This window comes from Cadophora gregata (genome assembly GCF_030347475.1).
Source record: "Cadophora gregata isolate MNR1 chromosome Unknown scaffold_1, whole genome shotgun sequence".
NCBI lineage: Eukaryota > Fungi > Ascomycota > Leotiomycetes > Helotiales > Ploettnerulaceae > Cadophora > Cadophora gregata.
In genome coordinates, this window is record NW_026695924.1 from 2567861 (window position 1) to 2588299 (window position 20439).

Sequence of the window (20439 nt, forward strand, 5' to 3'; positions counted from 1 at the left end):
CCCTCGACTGAAATCATGTACGCGCAACAAGTCCCTTTACGCCTCTGCACGCTGCTATATCATACGATCGCATCAATTTGGGTGTATTTTCTGCCTACAACCAAAAATTCGCAGTATGTCCTCCAAGGCGGTGACTCGAAAGCGTAGTAGAGCGCAAATGCAGGAGCAAGACGAGCTAGCAACAGAGCAGGACACTGCACCCCTTTCGAGTACCAAGAAGAGGAAGCTGAATGCCGATGGCTTATCCCCTCCCACGGCGGGCAGGCTCGGTTCCATCAAGCGCTCGATTGGTGGTCTGTTAGGCTTCAAGAAGACTGAAAAGGAGAACCTACCACACGATGGCGAGCAAGATGAACTGGCTGAGGAGGACATGGAAACCGATGGCGTGGCTGATAAACCCGCTGAAGACATGTGGGATGTCCAAGATTCAGGGCATGAGGAGGCAATTGGGAAGACACGTAGCTCTGGGCGCAATAAAGTGGAAGCAACTCCGACAGGCGCAAAGTCGGCCCAAAAGGGCAGCGCAAAATCTAGAAGAGACAAGGGCGCATCTGACGGCAAGGGAGATGATATATGGGAGGTACCAGAGTCTCCGCCAAGACCCAGCAGAAGTGCTTCTACAGCAGAGCGAGCGAAGGCTCTTTTGGCTCCTCCAGCAAGACAAACAAGCCCCGAGCCACCGAGACGAAGACCGGGACGACCTAGAAAATCGGACATATTGAAGAATGCGAAGAAGCTCTCTAATCGAGCTATACGAGAGAAGATGATGTCGGCAGCTGCTGATGGATCGGAGGACGAGGAGGAGGACAACACTGCAACACCTTCAAGAAGACGAAGGAGAAAGGGGGAGTCCGAGGAAGATACTGAAGTTGAGCCAATACCCACATCTGGAAAAGAGTCTACGACAAGGAAACGGGGCCGACCAAAGCAAGTTCAAGAAGAAGTTGAGGTGAGACAGGCACCAAAGAGCATTTTGACTCCTGTCAAGCAAAGGACTGGGAGGGGAAGGAAAAGCGTGCTTTTTGATGCGGGTGGTGGAGTTGACTTGGGGTTCAAAGACCTGCCATCATCTGCCACATCGAAGTCCATTAGACTCAAGAAATCCCTCCAGAGCCCATCTGGAACCCTCGCTTCGAAATCGAAGGCCAAAGCTGCTGAGCCAGCCGTAGACTCCGAAGAAGAGAGTCAGGAGAAGGGAATTGCAGAGAATGAGGGTGAAGAAGTGGAAGCGGAAGAGGAGTTGGATGACGTCGATGAAGAGATGTGCGAAATTTGTTCCGGCCTCGAGTCAACAAAAAAGAACCCCATACTATTTTGTGATGGTAAAGATTGTGAGCTCGCAGTTCATAAAGAATGTTACCCAGTCGTGAAAGTACCAAAAGGGGATTGGTTTTGCCGATACTGCGAGCCTGAAGCTGGAGAGGTGCAATCTATGCAGTTAGAAGCTGTTGGCCCGGTTGTTGAAAACTCCAACGTCCCTGACATTGAAGGACTTGATGGCCATTTGAGATGTATGCAACGCATTGTTCTGGACAGGTTGACTGGTCTGCGCGGAACTAGATTACGAGGTCACGAGGATGAGATGCAGAAGGTTCACCAGGTCGTTGAACAGACAGTGCTGGCTGGCGAGGGAAACTCGATGCTCGTGATTGGAGCTAGAGGTTGTGGCAAAACAACGGTATGTCTAATGTTCATCTTCTCAGGTCTGGCTAATGTACTTCTAGCTTGTGGAGTCTGTTATATCAGATCTTGGCAGAGATCACAGAGACAACTTCCATGTTGTTCGATTGAATGGCTTCATACACACTGATGATAAGCTGGCCTTGAAGGAGACCTGGAGACAACTGGGTCGTGAGATGGAATTGGAAGATGAGATTGCTGGGAAGGTAAGATACTGCTACTTTTCACTTGCACACTGCTAATTATGTTACAGACGAGCAACTACTCCGACACACTGGCTTCTCTTCTGGCTCTCTTATCTCATCCATCGGAAATATCCATCTCAGAGCCTGAGCAGACTGCCAAATCTGTGATATTCATCCTAGATGAGTTTGATCTCTTCACAACACACCCACGGCAGACCTTACTCTATAATCTGTTTGATATAGCACAAGCGCGGAAAGCTCCGATCGTGGTCCTTGGGTTGACGACACGAGTAGATGTGGTTGAGAGTCTTGAAAAGAGGGTCAAGAGTCGTTTTAGTCATCGCTATGTGCATCTATCGTTACCGCGTAGTATTCCAGCATTTTGGGATGTTTGCAAGGGTGGTCTCATCGTTGAAGAAGATGCGCTAGAGCACGAGGGCCCTGGCCAGAAAGAGTTTGCCTTGTTCTGGCAGTCAATGATCGAGGTGAGAAGCTCTATTAACGATCCATCATTCCTATGCTAATAGAGTTATTCAGGATCTATACAATAAAGATGCAATTTTCAAGCATCACGTCCAATCAGAGTTCTATCGATCAAAGTCCGTTCTAGCATTCTTCACATCATGCATTCTCCCAATCGCGAACCTGGCACCCGGGAAGCTGCCGCTTACAGGCAAGCTCTTCACGAATACATTGGCCGCCCCTGATTCCAAGCTTCACACTTTGCAAGGTCTCTCTGAGCTAGAGCTTGCACTTCTCATTGCCGCTGCGCGCCTCGACATTATCCTAGACACGGATACTTGCAATTTTGCCATGGCTTACGACGAATACAGCAATTTGACTTCTCGATATAAGATTCAGACTTCAAGCACTGGGGTCACGGCTCTTGGGGCAAGTGCAAAGGTGTGGGGCCGCGACGTTGCATTGGGAGCTTGGGAGAAACTCGCGGAATATGGACTGCTTGTCCCTGCTGGAATCGGTGGGGGCGGCAGGGACTTTGGAACAGGAGGCCGGATGTGGAAGATCGATGTTGGACTTGAGGAGATTACGGGAAGTGTTGATAGCCTAAGTGGGGTGATGGCTAAATGGTGTCGTGAGATCTGAATCATCCATCCTCCATAAATGTTACGAATTATCGATTCGAGTTCCTATTTAGGTAGGTGAGCTGCTACCGAGACCGTTGTGCTCGCCACCGAGGATGGTCAGCTTCGTATCAGAGGCTGCCCTTCCGAATATTCATTTGTGGCTCTCAACAAAACTCGTGCTGGAGACATCGACGTCTATATCACACTCCTTTTATATCTCCGTCGTATCTCTGATTGCAACTCCTCGGTATGTTATCTTCCTGGTTGGCTATTGCTACCTTGAAGCCGAAAGCATCGGCCGACTTACACTGGCTTATCCTCATCCTCTGGCCTCAATCCAATCATTGCTGGACACCTCTTCTGCATTGCAGCAAGCCACTTCTTGGCGTTGAGGTTGTACATGCAGTCATTCATTTACCTTTTTGATAAATGTACACAAGAAACCGCGTATGCGGCTCGGGGGTTTCCATCGAGAATTGCTTGCATGCCGACCAGTGCGGACTGCAGCAGGCTTGTCTCGCCTAACCCATTCGCCCTCATTGCGTCTCTCGCAGGCATTGTATAACGAGCTGTGTTGGCCAATTGCAGTTTCTGAAATCTGATGATTGGTCAAAGCTAAGTTACAACAGCTATGAGGTATCGTATGTTGCTGGCCTCAACAGATACCATTGGGGCTCCGATGCGAAGCTTTGAAATATCCCAACCGTGTGCCAGCCTCACTCTTTCGGAGCGGGGTAGAGCAAAACACTCTTACAGTATCACTGCTGTTTGCCTTATTTTCCTGCCATCTCTTTTTCCCTTGCTCGAAATCACAAGAGCATATATACCTGCAGACCTTTCTGCGTAGAATACACAATTCTGGTCTCACTGATCCAAGCTCAGAGCAATGGACGTACTTGCTATGGATGATGTGCTCGCGTTGACGACCAAAATCGCTGGCTACGGAGGAGCAATTGCCAGCGTACTTACCAATCATGCCATTAGCGCAAGAAAAATCCCGAGGGGATTCGAAGGTGCTATCAATATTCTGAGTGCAACCGTCTCGACTCTCCAGCAAGTGTCAAGTCATCTTTCGACCGAAGTCGCTGCTTCCCCAAGTCACGAAAAGCAGTGTTTGAGTCGCCAAGGTCTCGAATACGTTCAGCTCATTGCCACAGAATGCGCTACTACTTTTGTCAAGATTCCCTCAATCATGGCTGATGCGTGTCTGGATTCTAAGGAGCTTAAAGTAAAGCGCAAGTTGGAGAAGAAATTGATTGCCAATGGAGATGGTCCCAAACCAGACAATGATGCTTTACAGCTGAACAAGGCTGCCTTCACAGAGGTCAGTAGTGATTCCCTAAAGTTTTGTTTCAATGTAGCAGTCCTATTTTCACCCGTACGATGGCCAGGGCTATGTTACTTCATAATCTCAAGCTCGACCAGTGCTAATTGCTAAAATGGTCCATCGAGAACTCAGATTGGCGCTTGGCAGGAGATCCTCTAGAAGATGTCATAGAAAGACTCCACGAAATTCAACTATATCTCCTTCTTGTTCATCAAGTGGTCTCACTGGGCCAACTATCGTGGATAGAGTAAGAAGTACCTATTTGTTTGGGATCCTGACCTACAGCATATAGCTCTTCCAGCCAAGTCAACGTCAAAAGTATAGTCGACTTTCATGTGCGTGTTACACGCACAGCAAGTCTCATCGGTATCAGGTCACCAGACCACACAAAGAGAAGCAACTGCTCTAGTAGAGACTCCTCCAGTGACAGCCACAGCACATCTACTTTTAGTGATTGTGATAGTGACACCGACAGCAACGAATTCGATTATAAGCCAAAGAATTACAAGAAATCCTCACTGAAGTCTCCTTCATCCCGGACCATCCCAGGACGCCGTGGACCACCAGCTCCTCCACCCCTTCAACGTCCCATTGCTCGAAACATAGCTGCTCCACCGCCACCGCCACCGCCACCTCCTGGCTGGGTTGTTCTAGGAAATCCAAAGCCGGCAGCACCTAGACCATCTCCAATATCCATGCATAGTCCAAGTTCCGACACTGTTAGTATCCCCCTGTTAACGCGGCTCATAAGTTAATATCGACAGGTCAAACCTCCGGCCTACTCTGAAGACCACGAGACGGGACACTCAGGAGGTAGCCCCTGCTCGGGGTCTTCGGCTGTGCGAGTTGTACATGGCAGTGCGAAATCCATGACCATGCCGACTCAGACTGTGTATGCTTCCAAGGCTACTGATTTACACCCCGAGAAAGCGGTGAGCCCAGAAGTGAAAGATGGTACTACGTAAGTGTCTTTCAAAACCTCGATTTTGATTTTTAATACCACTAGGCCTACTACTCTTGACCCCCGGCTATTCAAAACAAACTCGAATGGTCTCGTTTTCAAGATCAAAAGCATCTTTCGAAGTAGGCAATCACTAGCTACGGAGATTCAAAAGTCGCTGGGCGATTCTGACTCCCACTTGAGGGCGTTCATCATCAGAGGCCACGAAATGAGGCTCGTTCCCCACTCAACATTTCATAGTCTGGAATCCACTCACATGTGCACCATCCTGACACAACTAAACGACAACACCTGGTACAAAACGTTTACGACGCTGAATCAGGTGGACCATCAGACCGTGGAGCGTCTCGTGCATCCATTTTTCATGGGTAAAATGTACGAGCGTGACATTATTGCCCTCAAGGTTCTTCAAGAGAATAAGCCAAATGCTTGGATGTGGTTGCTAAGGGATGTCTCTACGTTCCGCCCAGCATCACAAGGCGCTTATGACCGTGTGATCTTAGCGATTATGCGTGAACAGTTAATAGATGGCAAACCTTTGCCGCCAATAACGTTCAGTCCTCGAGGCTATCCGCCGGCACCACCACCTCCTCCACCCGGCTTTGGTAGCCCACCTGGCGCTCCAATGATACGACCACCTCCTAATCCGCCAAATCACCACTTGGTATCTAAAATATCTGATCTGTCAATGCCAATACCACCACCACTAGCAATGCCTCCCAGCATGCCAGGTCCCCAATGCAGAAGGGGACCACCAGGTCCTCCGGGTTTCGGCCCAAGAAGTACCAGTGATAAGAGACCGCTGACCGATCATGCTGCCACGATGGCATTGATAAATTACTCCGAGTTCATTCTTCGTCCAGCGGATCCTTTAAATCCAAGCTCACCACGCACATGGGCACGAGTAGCTATCACTCCAGAGAGCGCTGAGCACGACGTCCTGCACCAGCGCATCAAAGCTTTTCAACAAAAAGGCGGCAACATCATCGAAAAGAAACTCCGGATGAACGACGATCAGAACAGGCAATTAACTCGCCTCATGGACGAGCTTCAAGCTTTGGAGCGAGACTCGGCGCGCTTTGAATGGTGCTGGGCTGAGATCAGCTTGTACAATGATGCTGGCGAAATCCTGCTCATGTCTCAAGCCAACTCCGCTACAGCGACAACAATTCATCTCATTGCTAAGCGAATGCCAAAATTATCTTGCAAGCCGTTGGATGTCTATAACTCTCTCATGGAGCCTCTTCCTCCACTTCCAAGACCCCAGCCACCTCCTCCAGTCCTCGTCATGAGACCCCCAAGCCCACAACGGAAGAAGATTAAAAATCATCGGAGCCCATATATCAGTGATAGTAGCGGCTCTGATAGCGACTATGTTCTCCCAATTCTGGCAGCGAGCGAGGATTCAGACTGATGTTGAGGAAAGACCGGGCCCGGAAGATGAAGCGAAGAATGAACAAGAAGGAGAGGGCTGTGAACCGCGATAGTGATACCGAAGCTAGCGGTAGTGAAATTGAGGAGGATGTCATTCAGGTAAAATTGAACTTGAAGAAGGGTGACGACGTCGTGAAGACGTTGTTGGATCTCTGGACCCCCCAAGGGAGGGACAAGGAAAGGGACAGCTCACTGCGTGAGCATCCATCAATTTCTTTTGTGGTCAATGATGTTTGAATATCGGAGAACATTTAGGTCCAAGTGCAATAGCGACACACCTGTAGCCGAGGATCTTGAATTATGTGGGGTGACAAACTGCGGGTTGCTTAACGTGGCAGGTCCGGTTGTTGTTTTCTGATGGAGTCAGCTGTCCGATTCTCTCCTCTGTTCCACGTACGATAACGAGAATTACGAGTTCATGACTTTACTTCCCCATATCTCCCACATTAATACTTGTTAAGATAATGCCTAATCGCTTTGGTTGGATCTTAACACAGTCAATGAAGACGTGCAGTAAATTTGGACACCAGATGTACCTTGTCACAATATGTGGGGCAACTTCGTCTCGCTAAGCATGAGGAGAAGGGTGCGGGATTGAAGTTCTATGTGGGGCATGTAAACAAACGGCTACTCCATGAGCTCTGGACATAAGCAAGATTTATTTTGCAAGGAAAGCTCGATTTTCATGCTCGAGAACTTGAATAGGAGAGCATGCGCTGCAGCAAGCAGAGTCCTCCAGTTGTGGTTCTTCGTACGTCGGAGCTAGCTCCACATGCCACTCCTGTGCATGGTTGGACTTTGGCATGACAGCGATATCTTAACAAGTTAAATCTGATTGAAATCTGGCTGCATCCATGGAAAAAATATTTCTTTCATACATCTTCTGTAGCAACAGCTGTAAGCGCTCCAATATTGCTCCCTGCGCTAGTGTTCCCACGATCTTTGCTTCCGTCAGGTTCTTTCCATTCCATTACATCACAGCACTCGATTCCCCACCCACCCAGTACCTTACCTATACCTAACCTATACCTTCCAAGGTTAAGGTACCTACTCATCACAAAATCAATCCGACTAGCAGAAATGGGTCACACACTAACCAAATTTCAAGTACAAAAACGCACTCGCATCCCCTGACATCCTCTTTCTCTCCTTCCATCCTGCACATCTTTACACTCATCGAGGTGAAGCATGTTTAACAATCTTTTGTATCAAGCAGCTTTCTTCTAAAGATCGCTTCAGCTGCTACATGGTATCACACTTCCGCCTTGTAGCAACATCATACCTACTTACCTCCTCACAGACATACATGTGGGAGGTCCATATCGTGCTGAATTGCAACGTCTTTTTAAGTTGCATTCTCACACTACACCTGCCTAGGGGCACAATCACAGAAGTAGGACCTACCTGTCTTCAATCTTTGTAACTTCGCTCTCGCAAGCGGTACGTGTGAGATGCTAAAAGCTGCTGGGAGGGCAGCCTTCCAGTGGTTAGTACCTAACGAAAATAAAAAACTAAAACTAAAAAAACGCTGAGGAGGATTAAGGACTTAAATAATTAGATCAATTTTGTCATCGGGTGCTGCCTTGTATTACACTGCCTCAAGCGCAGCGCCCACCTTTTCATCGCAGAAACTGGCGTGCCAGTGCTGTTGAAGAAGAGGGAGAATTTTGGGCAGGAGCGAGTTCAACTTGCTGTATGTAATCCAAGAAGCCTGATCAGGACCACCTTACGACTTCACATGCCAGAATCGTGTAATATAGCTTAGAATACAGAATTTTCACTCCATCAATGGGGTACCTGCAACTTGACTCCTATTTTGCTGATTTAACATGCCTGTGATGCAAAATTCTCATCACGAGCCGCATATTTCTAGCGCAGGGGTATCTTTCCTTCTCTTCCATTATTCGCATTCTTTTATTCTTGCTCACTGTCATTTCACATTTCAGATGAATTCTTGACGCTGCTCTGGCGACGGTGATCTTTCGTCACTTCCCACCATCTCACTCATTGATTCTTCGTCAAAGTAGTGGGTCGCATATAACAGTTTTACTTCCGCGTCACTCAAAAACTGCACGGAATCATCATTCGCAAGCTCTATACCCCATCTAATTTCTCCCCCTGCGGTTTCAAACCACCCAAGTCTTGTTCTGAAGGTCTTACCGGCACCCAGCCCCGACGCGCCTTTTTGTCTAGCAAGCCCCAAGAACCTATCGCTCCCAGCTACCATCATCGCCATATCTGAAATCGTATCAATACCACGAAGAAGTGGCGAGAAGTATCACTTCTTCAAGATGAGGATCGCAATTGTGGTAATGATCAGCCAGGCGAGGAATACGATGCAGAGCCATACAGCTACCGCAGACCTTCCCAATACCTCTGCCGGTTGGGAAACGGCCGCAGTGATACTCGGGCTCGCTGATACAGCAGCTTATACTGGACCGAGTTCCATAGCATCAAACTGGGCATCTGGAGGAGCAAGGTTGGCGGGCAGAGTCTCGTCAGGCCTCTGGTAGACCCAGCCACCGGAACCGTCGAGCAGAACATTGTTGCTGGCGAAGTGCTGGAAGAATGCCGTGGAAGTGAACTCAGCCAACTCTTGGAATTTCGTACGATTGAGCGACGCTTCTTGGCTATTTCCTGCGAGCTGAAGCATGGAGTAGGACATGTATTAAGATTCATGCCAAGAGCTCGATAGCTGAATGTCCGATCAGTGGCATCTTCCTGGCAGTCGTTCCTTCCTGTTTGCACACAGCCTCCAATATAATGTATCTGAGCGGCACCGAGAAGAGCGCCTGTAAACAGGGTGCCAAAACTTGCGGTAACGTTGAAGAGGGCCGTTCGATCTTCACCCACAAGCGCGACGAATTTATCCGAGAATGCTTCGGGATGTGAGCGTGGTTTGTCCAGTAGGGCATATTTCTTGATTGGTCGCCAGATCCACAATTACACTCGCATTGGCCGTTTCACAATAGGAGCACAGTTCAGCATGGCTAGGCGTGGAGCTTCTGGCAAGACAAATTGAGGACTGAGACCGGATATACTAAGATAGTCGACAGGTGCTGAGCCATATATCCATTTAACAGTGAATTTGTCTATTTGGTGCATTATTTGCGATCCCTCATCCTATACTATCACGTTCACGGGGCTTCAACATCCGATAGACGCATTTTCCGGAAAGTGTTCAGACTCTTGGGCACAGCAAGTCACGAATATATCAGACAATACGGTTGTATATTCTAGACGCAAGTCAGCATTAATTGCCTCAAACTGTACTGCCAGAGGTGTGCCGAGCCACAGTAATGACAGCTGCAACAAGTCTAGGAAAGTGCATTGAAAAGGGACGCTCATTTCAACATATCGCTGATGAAGCTACAATTGCTAGAGGGATCGTCCAAATCAGTCATGTTCGGGTTGAAGTTGAATGCAGACCGGTAATTGCCACTACGCCCTAGCACATAACCTGATTCCAACGGCCGAGGTTTGAGCGTTTGATTTCAGATGCCTTTTCCGGTCAGGTCGAGTTCTGTAAGCCGGCACCTATCCTCGATGTCCGGAGCCAGAGGTGAGCACTGTAGCCGAGCGTAAACAGCTGGTATGTTGACAGTGGCAAGAGCAAGTCTACCTCCAGAATCATTACTGCCTGAACTTGTGCGGTTTTTGGTGTTTCCTAGTGAGCTTGAAAGTGAAACTGGAACAAAGCCCCAGCCATCACTACTCTACGTCGGTCGCGAGGCATTCATGGTCAATTGTTAGAGCAGCGCTGTACATCCCTGAAATGATCACGATGTTCAGCAATTCTCTTGGGAGTAAAGTGTTGTTCCCCAAGATAGGCTGTTTGTACTTGGCCGTCTTGTAATATGCGCCTCCAGAGTATACACAAGGGATATCCCGAACCTGGAACAGCTGCGATACCTCGACAGGAATTTCAGATTGGAACAATTGTCTCGTCCACAGAGCTGACATGGATATCGTAACTGCATAATGACGTGAGTAGGGGTGGTCGATACCATCGCCAATTTGAACTTACGGAATGAGGGGTATCCAGGATGATTGGTCTGAACTCGAGGATTTTGGACCCTAATGATACTGACGAGACTTGTACCAAGGACTCCTTGTTCGGCAATCTTGAGTATTGCACTTCACTGTTTCGAAAAGGAAGAGGCTTTCGTCGCATGGGGCTGGGGTGAGTTGGGGTTGAACAGAGGATTGCAAAAGAGGTTCTTGGGTACCATCGTCTCGGGGTGTTCTAAGATGAAGAAATCTTTCGGTCTCTGTCAATTACTGTATTTCACTGGCTTGATGGAAGCCATCTGATCTTCGAAAGGTGTCTTGGCGAATAGCCGGTTGCAATGCTCCATGATTTGGGTGGTTGTTTGGTTGAGAACGTGACCCATCAGATGTCATATTGAAAGAGTTGAAGAGATCAACGACTCAATAGAAGACGGTCGTATTTCGGCTATAAATTATCTGTATGAGAACTTGCGGAAGTCTGAAGTTTATTGACTGTTGCCCGATGGATCAACCCAGGCCAGGCAGGCAAAGGTACCGTGGGCCCGGCGATGGAATTCGACGTAAACTTAGGATAGCCAAGGACAGAATCTCCAGCTTCAAAAAGATAGAATCCACTTGATGCAAAAAGTCAAGTTTTGCTCTGTGGAAGGAATATGGGGGCTTCGCCGTTTTCAATGGATTGTGGATCTTGCATGGCTATGGTAACAAATGCGCCGCAGCCATGCAGCTACAGGGTTCAACATCCCAGCGATTGCATTGGCTGTGAGAATAACAAAAAGGCGAAGCTTCAAGCCGTCAAACCTTGTTGATGACTTTCTCCCGTGCTTGTTTCAACACTGATCGTTTGAGACGTACACATATCTATTAGAATGCCCAAGGAGGTGATCAGCTATCACTCGAGTTTTTGACTTTTAGTGCTGAATGCCCCGAAGGGTGCGCTGGGACGATCATCATTCTATGTCTAATCTACTATATAAACGCTTCAAGTGGTATTGTGTATCCGGCAGTGCCCAAAACGCCTCTCTAATGCGATCGTCGAGTGTAGTCATCCATCTAGCAACCATCTAAAAGACTCCCAATAAACCAACACCAAGGGAAATAGCGGCCATGACCCACACACGCCTCTCCAATAGTCTAAAGCTGACTGCATCGCTCTTCTTGGAAGTCGTCGGACTTGCAGTCTCCGTCTTTGTTGGTAAAGGAGCTGCGGCTGGCGTCTCTGAGGGTAATGTCTTCAAGTGGACACTGTTACCATGCATGGGGGGGACACTCTTGCTGCTTAGGAGACCTTGAATTGTCTCCAGAGCACTCATTTGCTGCCCAACACCAAGCTTCCCATCCCAACCAGGTACGTACCATCTTGCTCCACAGGTGACCCCATCAGTCCCGCCAGTGCAGCTGTTGGCCGCGGCTAGGGATGATGCTGTCAAGTATGTCGTTATGGCTTCGGCTGTAAAGGGAGCAACAAGTGCGGTCGCCCACATAAATCGCGAAAGGTAGCCTTTAAAAGAGAACTGATCGGTGTTGCATGTGTTGACTGTCTCGCAAGCTGGCTCGTACATGATATTCGTCGAATTGGCGTAAGGACTGAAAAATCCCGCTGAAGCATTCAGATATCCCTGCGTACGCTCCGCCCAGAGAGATGATCCATTTGTATAGTTATACAGCACAGCGCTTCCGTACATGAAAACAGCCGTGTTGTAGGTCCAGATTATTTTGTTTGTGTCTGAACAATTCTTCAGGTCGTCGGTACCGTCAAACACCCGATAGTCGTCAGTGATGAGACCAATATCCCTAGTCCAGTCGTAAACCTTGTGTGCCCAGTCGACATATGTCTGATTTCCAGTGAACCTTGCAAGTCGAGCAGAAAGCTGGAAAAATGCGCCGTTTGATATCGAGTTCTTGTAGTCATACCCTTTGTTAAAGTCGAAAATCTGCCACTTCAAGCCGCCCCCGCAGGACTCCATATTCCAGCGTCGCACTTGTGTATTCCATAGATTTTCCGTGAGCTCTACCCAGGAGTAATTGCCGATCGTTGGTTGGGGATAGTCTTTCTCCGCAGCAGACATTGTTGCGAAACCCCAGAAAGCTTGATCGTCGTTCCCCTCGCTCAGATTGTATATAGGATTCATGTAATCAAATTCCGGACCAACTTGTGACAGCAGAGCCTGGGTCGTAATATTATTATAGGAATCGTCGCCCGTGTAATGGAAGTAATCGAGGAGTAATCCCCACATAGCACCCGCTTGCCACCAATAGTATGGCTTTGGCAGAACTGCTATCGTCCATGGATTGTTCGTAACGTTGCCGTCGTAGTATTTCACCATCCCATAGGCGATGGTACTGGCTGCTTCACGAATTGACGCTGGATCATGTCAGTGAAAGGATTCGTAGCAGTGCGCAGTGGCGGGGCATACCATCATCAGTGACATTCAAGAAGATACCTGCAGACGGCGGGGTAAGTACTGATAAAAGCACAGCAGATGCTGCAAGAAGTACCCTCATGTTGAATTTGTGCTATCGTTGCATGCTGATGAGAGGAAGAACTGCCAGGTTATGGTGAAAAGAAAAGGGAAGGAATGTAGGGAGGTATTCTACCAAGCTCGTGAATCAGCAAGTTCGTCTGAAAGACTGCAGGACCCGCATCAAAGAGCGATCTCCCAGACAGGGGTCTATTTTAGAGCATACCAAACCCACAAAAGGCCCTCAGGCTTTGCCAATCAGCCGCCTCTCTTTCGATCAACACCAAGGATGCAGAATTTGGGTCTGCGCGAAGCTCGTATCAAGTTGTGTCGTATTGAAAACGAGAGGTTGGCGCCGCTTGTCCGCTGAGACTTTTCTGACCAGAAGAGCTGTGGCGGAATTATAGAGAACATTGCTTACCTGGCGAACCTTTGGAAGGTTCGACACGAAAGAATTGTAACAATTGCCCCGATAAATACGGTATATTTGACCGACCGTGGCTTTTGATATTTGATTTGAAAGGAGACAATGCCAATGCTGTTTTGGTGGATCCGGAACTCCGAGACCAAGAAAAATGCAGATGCGATAATGATCCAGTGGGTCTCCATGATTGCTCGTATTCCATATGAACTTCGTGCTACAGTCATCAGTACTCTTCACACCCTCCCAAAGCCGCTGACTTCGATAGCTGCATTATCACCTTAGTGATACTCACGGTCCTTGTGAAGAGTAGTCATCTGCTCCATACGATGCCTAGACCGTGGAATGTTTGTTGCAGAATGTTTGTTGCAGTGTGACGGATCCAGAATAGGAGAAGCATGACGAGGCAACGCGACACGGCATGATTCCGGAGAGGTCTGGTGTACTTGCAGCCACGACAGCTCGTGTCCACAGTTTGACGTTGAAGTTTTGAATCGAACGTAAACGAAATGAGGCTTTTGGTTTTCGGAAACGGTCATGTGATCTCGCTCTCCCCCTGTACCTGGTCCCTACGCGTCCAATTTAGTACGAAGAGGAGACCATCCTAGAACTTGAACAAACATATCAAGGCAATCATGGACTACGACTCTATCCATGGCCCTGGACAATCAAACTTCTCGTCTCCTATAGCTCGTAAGCGTGCATAAACAGAAATATGAGCACTGCTGACCATCCCAGATCGCATGCCCACAGTCTCAGCAGCACAGGCATTGCAAGACTTGAAGACATCACCGACGCGATGTATCTCCACAGGATTGGAGCTTTTAGACTGTATGTTGCAGAACAGAGAACTAGTTTTCTCGGATTTGGAAGCTCTCCCAGGTGGTATATCCAGAGGGAAAGTGACTGAGATTTATGGCCCACCTGGTGTTGGGAAGACAGCGCTTGGGTGAGTGGTTACTAAATACTGGAAAGAGTTAATTCTGACCAAGGTCTAGGATGCAACTGGCTGCTAGTGTATTGCATGCTGGTGAAGGAGTTGTCTGGATTGGTGAGTATCCCCAGTCCTATATCACATCATCTTCATCCTTTTCCGAGCAGACATTGGCTCGGCTATCCTGTTGTTGCTTGGGCTCTGTTTACTTCGCTCCCACCACGATACATTCTCTTCTACACTGAGACTTTTACCCAATGGGACTACAGCTCTGCTTCAATATTAGGCATGATCGCGGCCTTCATCTTATCCGCCTTTCTATCCCTCCCAGACTTCTGCCCTCTCATTAACCCAACAATGTCAGCTGTCTAATTTCAGACTAGATGCCTCACATCTAATCTCCGGATCCCGATTCAGTCAAATTCTAACCTCACATGATTCACATCAGCCAGCCCCTGCAACTTCACCACACTCCAACCCAGCAACACTCACATCCCTACTCTCGAACTTCACCCACTTCTCCACACCAAGTCTTGCACATTTGCTTGCGTTCCTAACACAACCTACAACCTTACATCCGCCTCCGAACACAAGCCTGATAGTAATCGACTCCTTCTCAACATTAATTGCCAACGCCTTTCCTCGGTCTGTAGACTCCACTGGCACATCTAGGAAACCAGGTGGTAAGAGCCGAGCCCTACAGCACACGCATCTCTTTCATCTTGTTTCATTCAATACTAAGTAGTTACCCACAGCACCCAATCCCTCGGCACGTAAATTCCCTATTCTCCAACACTTAATCTCTTCACTTTCCAAGCTAGCCACCACCCGCAACATCGCCATTGTCGTGACTTCACAGTGCGTCACCAAGATGCGACCAGGAGCAGGCGCCGTGCTAGTCCCAGCTGTCAATGCCACAGCCTGGGAACAGGGTCTCGGGTGTCGAGTTGAGCTGATGCGGGATTGGGGCTGGGAGGATGAGGAGGGAGGTATGGTTGATGGCGTGAGGTTGGTAAGGGTTCTAAAGGCTGAGGGAGTGGCTGTTGGTGGGACGAAACTGGTTGGATTCGCAATTCGTGATGTAAGTTTATCTCCATCGCTTCCTGTAACTCTATGAAAGTTCTATGGATCACTGATACAGACCTGCATTCAGACTGGCCTCCACTCTCTCTCCCTACCCCTCATCGTCCTCCCCACCCAATCCTTGCCCCAGAAACATCAACAGTCCTTCACCACAAACACAAATACCCCTCATACAGCACCAATTCAAAATACCCTCCCCCAGAAACGCAAGCTCTCAGCTACAGACCTCGAGATCCCCGACAGCGATGCCGAAGATGACGAGGATTACGGCTGGGCGGAAGAAGATGAAGAGGAGCTCCCGCCGCCACCACCGCAGTGGCAGGGGAGCGAGGATGCGTTGGCGCCGCCGATAGAGGAAAATGAAGGAGACGAGGAGTTGCTGGAACTGGGGATGGGGATGGGGGATGGCGAGGATGGCGATGATATTGGTGAGGACGCGGAGGGTAGGGGAAGGATGATTGAGAAGGATGTTATTGATGATAGTGAGGATGAGCTTGCTTTATGATACGATTGATGATGAGTACATGAGGAATGGCAACGACCATGGCAGTTGAGCTATGCCTACACAACCGGCACTCGTAACGATAATAAATAATTTCCAAGCGAATCAAGTAACTTTATTACGGCCAGGTACATATGTCAACATCGGGTACTAGCTCAACGAAACTTGGATTTCTGGCACGACAGATATCATACAAGCAGCACCGACCCCAAACCAATCAAAAAGACGCTCAAACCGAAGCACTGTTTTTCACTATTCCACTTCACCCATTCCCAACCGATTCCCAACCATACAGAATCCTGCCGTAGCAAAGAACAGACCATTACCTAATTATTCCGGGAGTAAGCAGCATCGACTTCCTTCTTGTATGTTTGCAAGATCAACTTTCGGTTGAGCTTCTGGGCCGAGGTGACCATGTTCTATCATGTTTGTTAGCATTGTAGTCTGAAGCAAGGCTTAGGGAGTTATTACATTTTGAGGTGTCCACTCCTCGTCCGCCAATACTGATCCCTCAATGATTTCAATGCCGCTCAGACCACCGGCTCGGCCTGCTTGCTGCAGCTCTTTCAGAACTGCATCTTGGATCTTTTTGTTATGAACCAAATCCTCGATACCATTACCCTGAACACCGATTCTCTCTGCAAGCTTCTTCAAAGCCGGCTCAGCAGGAACGATGATCGCTACTGGCTTAGTGCGTTGTTGATCAGCATAAACGCAGATGTTGGCCACCACGGTTGCGGCTCTGTAGACAGACTCCAGCTTCTCGAGAGCAATGTACTCGCCATTGAGAGTCTTGACCAGGTTCTTCTTTCGGTCGATGATTTTCAAGTGGCCATTCTTGTCCCACTCTCCGATATCACCTGTCTTGAACCATCCATCTGGGCTGAGAGCTTCCTTGGTCTGTTCCACGTCATTGTAGTAGCCCTCCATGACGGTAACACCTCTAATCCAGATCTCTCCTTGCGGGTTTGGCTTGTTCTTCGCATAATAGCCCGCATCAGGGAAGTCAACCAGCTTAATTTCAACGGATCCAGGAATGTCGCCAAGGGTCTCGTCAGTCCACTCCATAGGGTCCATCAAGGCACCCATAGCGGTGGTTTCAGTCAGTCCGTACCCACTGATCATAGGAGTGATAGCCATCGAAATGAATCTTTGCGTGTCCTTGGCAATTGGGCCACCTCCGTTCATGCAAATTCTCAATCGTCCACCAGTCGCATCCTTGACCTTTTTGAACACCACATTATCAAGAACACCAACTCCTGGCAGTCCGTAGTGGAGAAGATTTTGTTTGGCCCAGAGTGCCCCCCAGAAAAGGTTCTTCAGGATCGGGCTTCCAGAGTTGACCTTTGCGACAATTCCCTTTTTAACGGACTCCCAAACAGCTGGGACACCAACTAGAACTGTAGGCTTGAACTCGCGAATATCGCCCTTGCAGTTCTTGACGGATGTATCTGATAGCGTCTTTGGATTTCCGTAACCCATAGTTCCACCCCAGTATAAACATGCATTTTCGAAGACGAATTCGAGGATATGAGCAAGTGGTAGGTAGGTCAATAGGCCATCTCCGGGACCAAGGTATGGCTGGACAATAACACTGACACCGGCGACTGCTTCAGTTAGCACTTTTCTCACAGGAATCGGGATTATACGTACTTGCGCCAACGACAGCCTTGTGTTTGAGAGGCACACCCTTTGGTGGACCCGTAGATCCGGAGGTGTACATAATGCAGCAGAGGTCATCAGCAGAGGGCGGTACAGGCTCGGCTGGGTTGCTCTCTCCAAGCTTTCGCAGCTCCTCGAAACTCAATATTGTTAAACGATCGTGTGCCTTCTTAAGAGCGTCGATGTTTTCTTGCTTGACCTCATTTTGGCTGTTCCAGATGACATATTTGATTTCGGTAGCTTCATGGAGTGGTTTGATGAGGGTTGGTAGGAGATGGGGATCAAGGAAGATAGCTTTGGCTTGCGTTGCGACCAGGGAGTGCTTCAAACCTTCCTCTCCCAAGGTGTCGTAAGCAGTGACAATGGGCATTGATTGCGATAAAGCGCCATGTGCAGTCGCCAACCAGTGAGCACTGGTTGCTGCGAAGATATGTACCCGATCGTCCTTCGTCAGTCCGAGCTTTCTGTAACCTGCACCAATCTGGAGAGTCAACTTCTCATAGTCGTGGAAGCTCAGGTACTCGTATCCACTAAGCTCGAAGTATGTCCATTTTTTATCAACCTCTGTTTCTTGCCCATCTACTATCTTCTTGATCTTCTTGGTCTCTTGATGCGTCTTGATGAGCTTCCGAGTGCCCAAGGCCTTGGCATTGCCATACTTCTCCGAGCTGAGCTTCACGATATCGAAGAGGGTTGCGATGCCTTCGGCTGGGCGGTCCAGGAGCTTCTTCTCTGACAGAGGATGTCTGCGGGGAATCGTCTCACCCTCAACTGCCTCATATCCAGGAACCTCGACGCTGAAGGGCGGCTTGTGGTAGATTTTAGGCTGCGGGTGCATGTTCTTGAGAGACATTTTGGATGGAAAGTTGTTGGGAAGCTCGAGTTCGGTGGTTGGGGTGTTATGGTTGTAAACAAGGCACAAGAAGAGCAATGCGACTCGATGCACGTTCGCACACACAGTGAAGAGTAACTTCGAGGAAGCGTTGTGGGGGGGGAAAGCGGATGGATTTTGAGAAAGAGTTGAGTTGGGGGAGCTTGGGGAACAGGACCAGGACCAGGACCAGTCGTCATGGCCTTGTCAACACAGCGGCAGGCCGGCCACTTCCCAGACTGGGCTAAGCTAACTAGCCAAGATTCACTCAGCATTGATCTCTCCCCGGTCTTTCTTCTGCACGATGTCGGGGATGCTGCCCTTTTCTGCCTCCGCTGCCCATGGCATGGCGTAGCTACCTATCAGGGCCACCTTGAGGGGTGGAGATGGGGCCTGGAGATAAATACCGTACTTAGTCCTCGTTAAAGACAACCATCTATTCCATATACTTCAAAGCTCTGGGCGGAACATGCAACATCGCAAATTACCTCTGCCCTGTCCTTCTCTGGTAACCTAAAAAGAGCTGGGGAAGCGCGGTCGGAGTCGGAGTCGTAGTCTCAGCCTTCGCCTACCAAGGACGCCGACGTGTCCAGTTCTGGACCGCCACGGCAATATCCTTTGTCTCGCCATATCAACCATTTCTGACTGAGTGTAGCCAAGCCCTGGGCAAATGGTCAACCGAGCTCAGCCTTGCTCCTTGGAGAACTGCACAGTGTTTGTACAAGACAAAGGCTCAAATCTCAGTCCGTGAATGGCCAGGAGTATCGGTTGAGGATTCTGAGGCCTGGCTCACGCGTCCCAAATCTCTTGATGATTAGCTCAATGTTTATGGACGCTCTTGGCGAAGAAATAGACGACCCTGAAACAGAGTCTTTCCTTCTCTTCTCACAATCCATTCCGTCACAGAATCTTGGATTTGTCGACTCTAAGGCCACATTACTGGAGCTAACAATTGGTGACCGAGACCTGTCGATCAACCAATCACCGACGATATTGTCTTCAAATAGAGGTGGTGGTACAACTGGTGCAGGTTTGTGGGAAACTCATTTCCGGGGTGCATCAAACTGACAGATTTCTGTAGTCATTTGGAAAATTACCCCTCTTCTCGCGAGATGGATAACCTCCACCAACATCCTCTTCAGACTTGGCATTCTTGACTGCGAGTCCACGGTACTAGAGCTCGGCTGTGGCATATCGGGGATCATTGGGCTGTCTCTAGGGCCACTTATCAAGTCCTACGTTTTGACAGATCAGGACTATGTCATGAAACTCCTGAACCAAAATCTGACACAAAATCGACAAGAGACGTCTACTGTCAACAAAGGACGGAAGAGCTTATCGAAGCCCAAGAGAGGTTCCGTACCAACAAACCCATTGCAGGCCACCAGCAACATCACTGCTCGGCCATTGGACTGGGAAACGGACGAGGTGACAGCTTCGCTTACAGGTAGTGACTCAAACAAGAGCTTTGATGCTGTGATAGCTTGTGATTGTATCTACAACGATACCCTGATCAGACCCTTGGTACAGACTTGTGTCGATGCTTGCAAGCTACGAGTGGCGGACGATCTGGAGAAAAGTCCATCTGTCTGCATTGTAGCACAGCAGCTTCGTTCATCGGAAGTGTTTGAAGGCTGGCTTAAAGAGTTCCACATATTGTTTCGAGTCTGGCGAGTCCCAGATGAAGAGCTCATTGATGGTCTGAAGTCAGATTCGGGGTTCGTCGTACACATTGGCATCTTGCGTTAGATCACAGAGATAGCTGGTAGAGCTGGCCAATATTTACTGGAGTGGGAAGTTGATCCACTCCAATAAGTACTC

General features: G+C 48.8%; 7 protein-coding genes across 8 annotated transcripts; 4 read left to right on the forward strand and 3 right to left on the reverse strand.

The window, feature by feature from the left end:
- Positions 1-115: 115 nt before the first annotated feature.
- Positions 116-2969, forward strand: ONS95_000852 (uncharacterized protein; the record flags this gene model as incomplete). The annotated part of the gene is made up of 4 exons (XM_058494027.1): positions 116-1678; positions 1725-1886; positions 1934-2350; positions 2403-2969. The coding sequence occupies 4 exons, from the start codon at positions 116-118 to the stop codon at positions 2967-2969; spliced, it is 2709 nt and encodes a 902-aa protein (XP_058364229.1).
- Positions 2970-3836: 867 nt separating this feature from the next.
- On the forward strand, positions 3837-6652 carry ONS95_000853 (uncharacterized protein; the record flags this gene model as incomplete). Its single annotated transcript, XM_058494028.1, has 5 exons — positions 3837-4281; positions 4410-4524; positions 4570-4996; positions 5042-5238; positions 5284-6652. 5 exons carry the CDS (start codon positions 3837-3839, stop codon positions 6650-6652), a joined length of 2553 nt encoding a protein of 850 aa, XP_058364230.1.
- Positions 6653-9100: 2448 nt separating this feature from the next.
- Positions 9101-9325, reverse strand: ONS95_000854 (uncharacterized protein; the record flags this gene model as incomplete). The annotated part of the gene is made up of 1 exon (XM_058494029.1): positions 9101-9325. The coding sequence occupies one exon, from the start codon at positions 9323-9325 to the stop codon at positions 9101-9103; it is 225 nt and encodes a 74-aa protein (XP_058364231.1).
- Positions 9326-11622: 2297 nt separating this feature from the next.
- ONS95_000855 (uncharacterized protein) lies at positions 11623-14041 on the reverse strand. Of its 2 annotated transcripts, XM_058494030.1 has the most exons (3): positions 13567-14041; positions 13101-13277; positions 11623-13048 (listed from the first exon to the last, which is right to left on the reverse strand). In XM_058494030.1, exons 2-3 carry the CDS (start codon positions 13186-13188, stop codon positions 11748-11750), a joined length of 1389 nt encoding a protein of 462 aa, XP_058364232.1. In that variant the 5' UTR covers positions 13189-13277; positions 13567-14041; the 3' UTR covers positions 11623-11747. The 2 variants fall into 2 exon arrangements, with proteins under 2 accessions (XP_058364232.1, XP_058364233.1); XM_058494031.1 differs by having other exon boundaries at positions 11623-13277; positions 13372-14041.
- Positions 14042-14201: 160 nt separating this feature from the next.
- On the forward strand, positions 14202-16088 carry ONS95_000856 (uncharacterized protein; the record flags this gene model as incomplete). The annotated part of the gene is made up of 6 exons (XM_058494032.1): positions 14202-14259; positions 14305-14515; positions 14565-14617; positions 14884-15183; positions 15256-15581; positions 15654-16088. The coding sequence occupies 6 exons, from the start codon at positions 14202-14204 to the stop codon at positions 16086-16088; spliced, it is 1383 nt and encodes a 460-aa protein (XP_058364234.1).
- FAA4_1 (long-chain fatty acid-CoA ligase) lies at positions 15655-19645 on the reverse strand. Its single transcript, XM_058494033.1, has 3 exons — positions 17739-19645; positions 16557-17692; positions 15655-16504 (listed from the first exon to the last, which is right to left on the reverse strand). Exons 1-3 carry the CDS (start codon positions 18598-18600, stop codon positions 16412-16414), a joined length of 2091 nt encoding a protein of 696 aa, XP_058364235.1. The 5' UTR covers positions 18601-19645; the 3' UTR covers positions 15655-16411.
- ONS95_000858 (uncharacterized protein) lies at positions 19441-20367 on the forward strand (the record flags this gene model as incomplete). The annotated part of the gene is made up of 2 exons (XM_058494034.1): positions 19441-19648; positions 19700-20367. 2 exons carry the CDS (start codon positions 19441-19443, stop codon positions 20365-20367), a joined length of 876 nt encoding a protein of 291 aa, XP_058364236.1.
- Between the last annotated feature and the right edge of the window lie 72 nt (positions 20368-20439).

What these genes read in the sequence shown, in the direction of transcription:
- FAA4_1 (XM_058494033.1), bottom strand. Translation starts at nt 18,600, where the DNA reads ATGTCTCTCAAGAACATGCACCCGCAGCCTAAAATCTACCACAAGCCG. An exon ending in CAAGGCTGTCGTTGGCGCAA is followed by an intron (nt 17,693 to 17,738) that starts GTACGTATAATC and finishes TAACTGAAGCAG; the next exon opens with TCGCCGGTGTCAGTGTTATT. An exon ending in AGGAGTGGACACCTCAAAAT is followed by an intron (nt 16,505 to 16,556) that starts GTAATAACTCCC and finishes CAAACATGATAG; the next exon opens with AACATGGTCACCTCGGCCCA.
- ONS95_000855 (XM_058494030.1), bottom strand. Translation starts at nt 13,188, where the DNA reads ATGAGGGTACTTCTTGCAGCATCTGCTGTGCTTTTATCAGTACTTACC. An exon ending in CTTGAATGTCACTGATGATG is followed by an intron (nt 13,049 to 13,100) that starts GTATGCCCCGCC and finishes GACATGATCCAG; the next exon opens with CGTCAATTCGTGAAGCAGCC.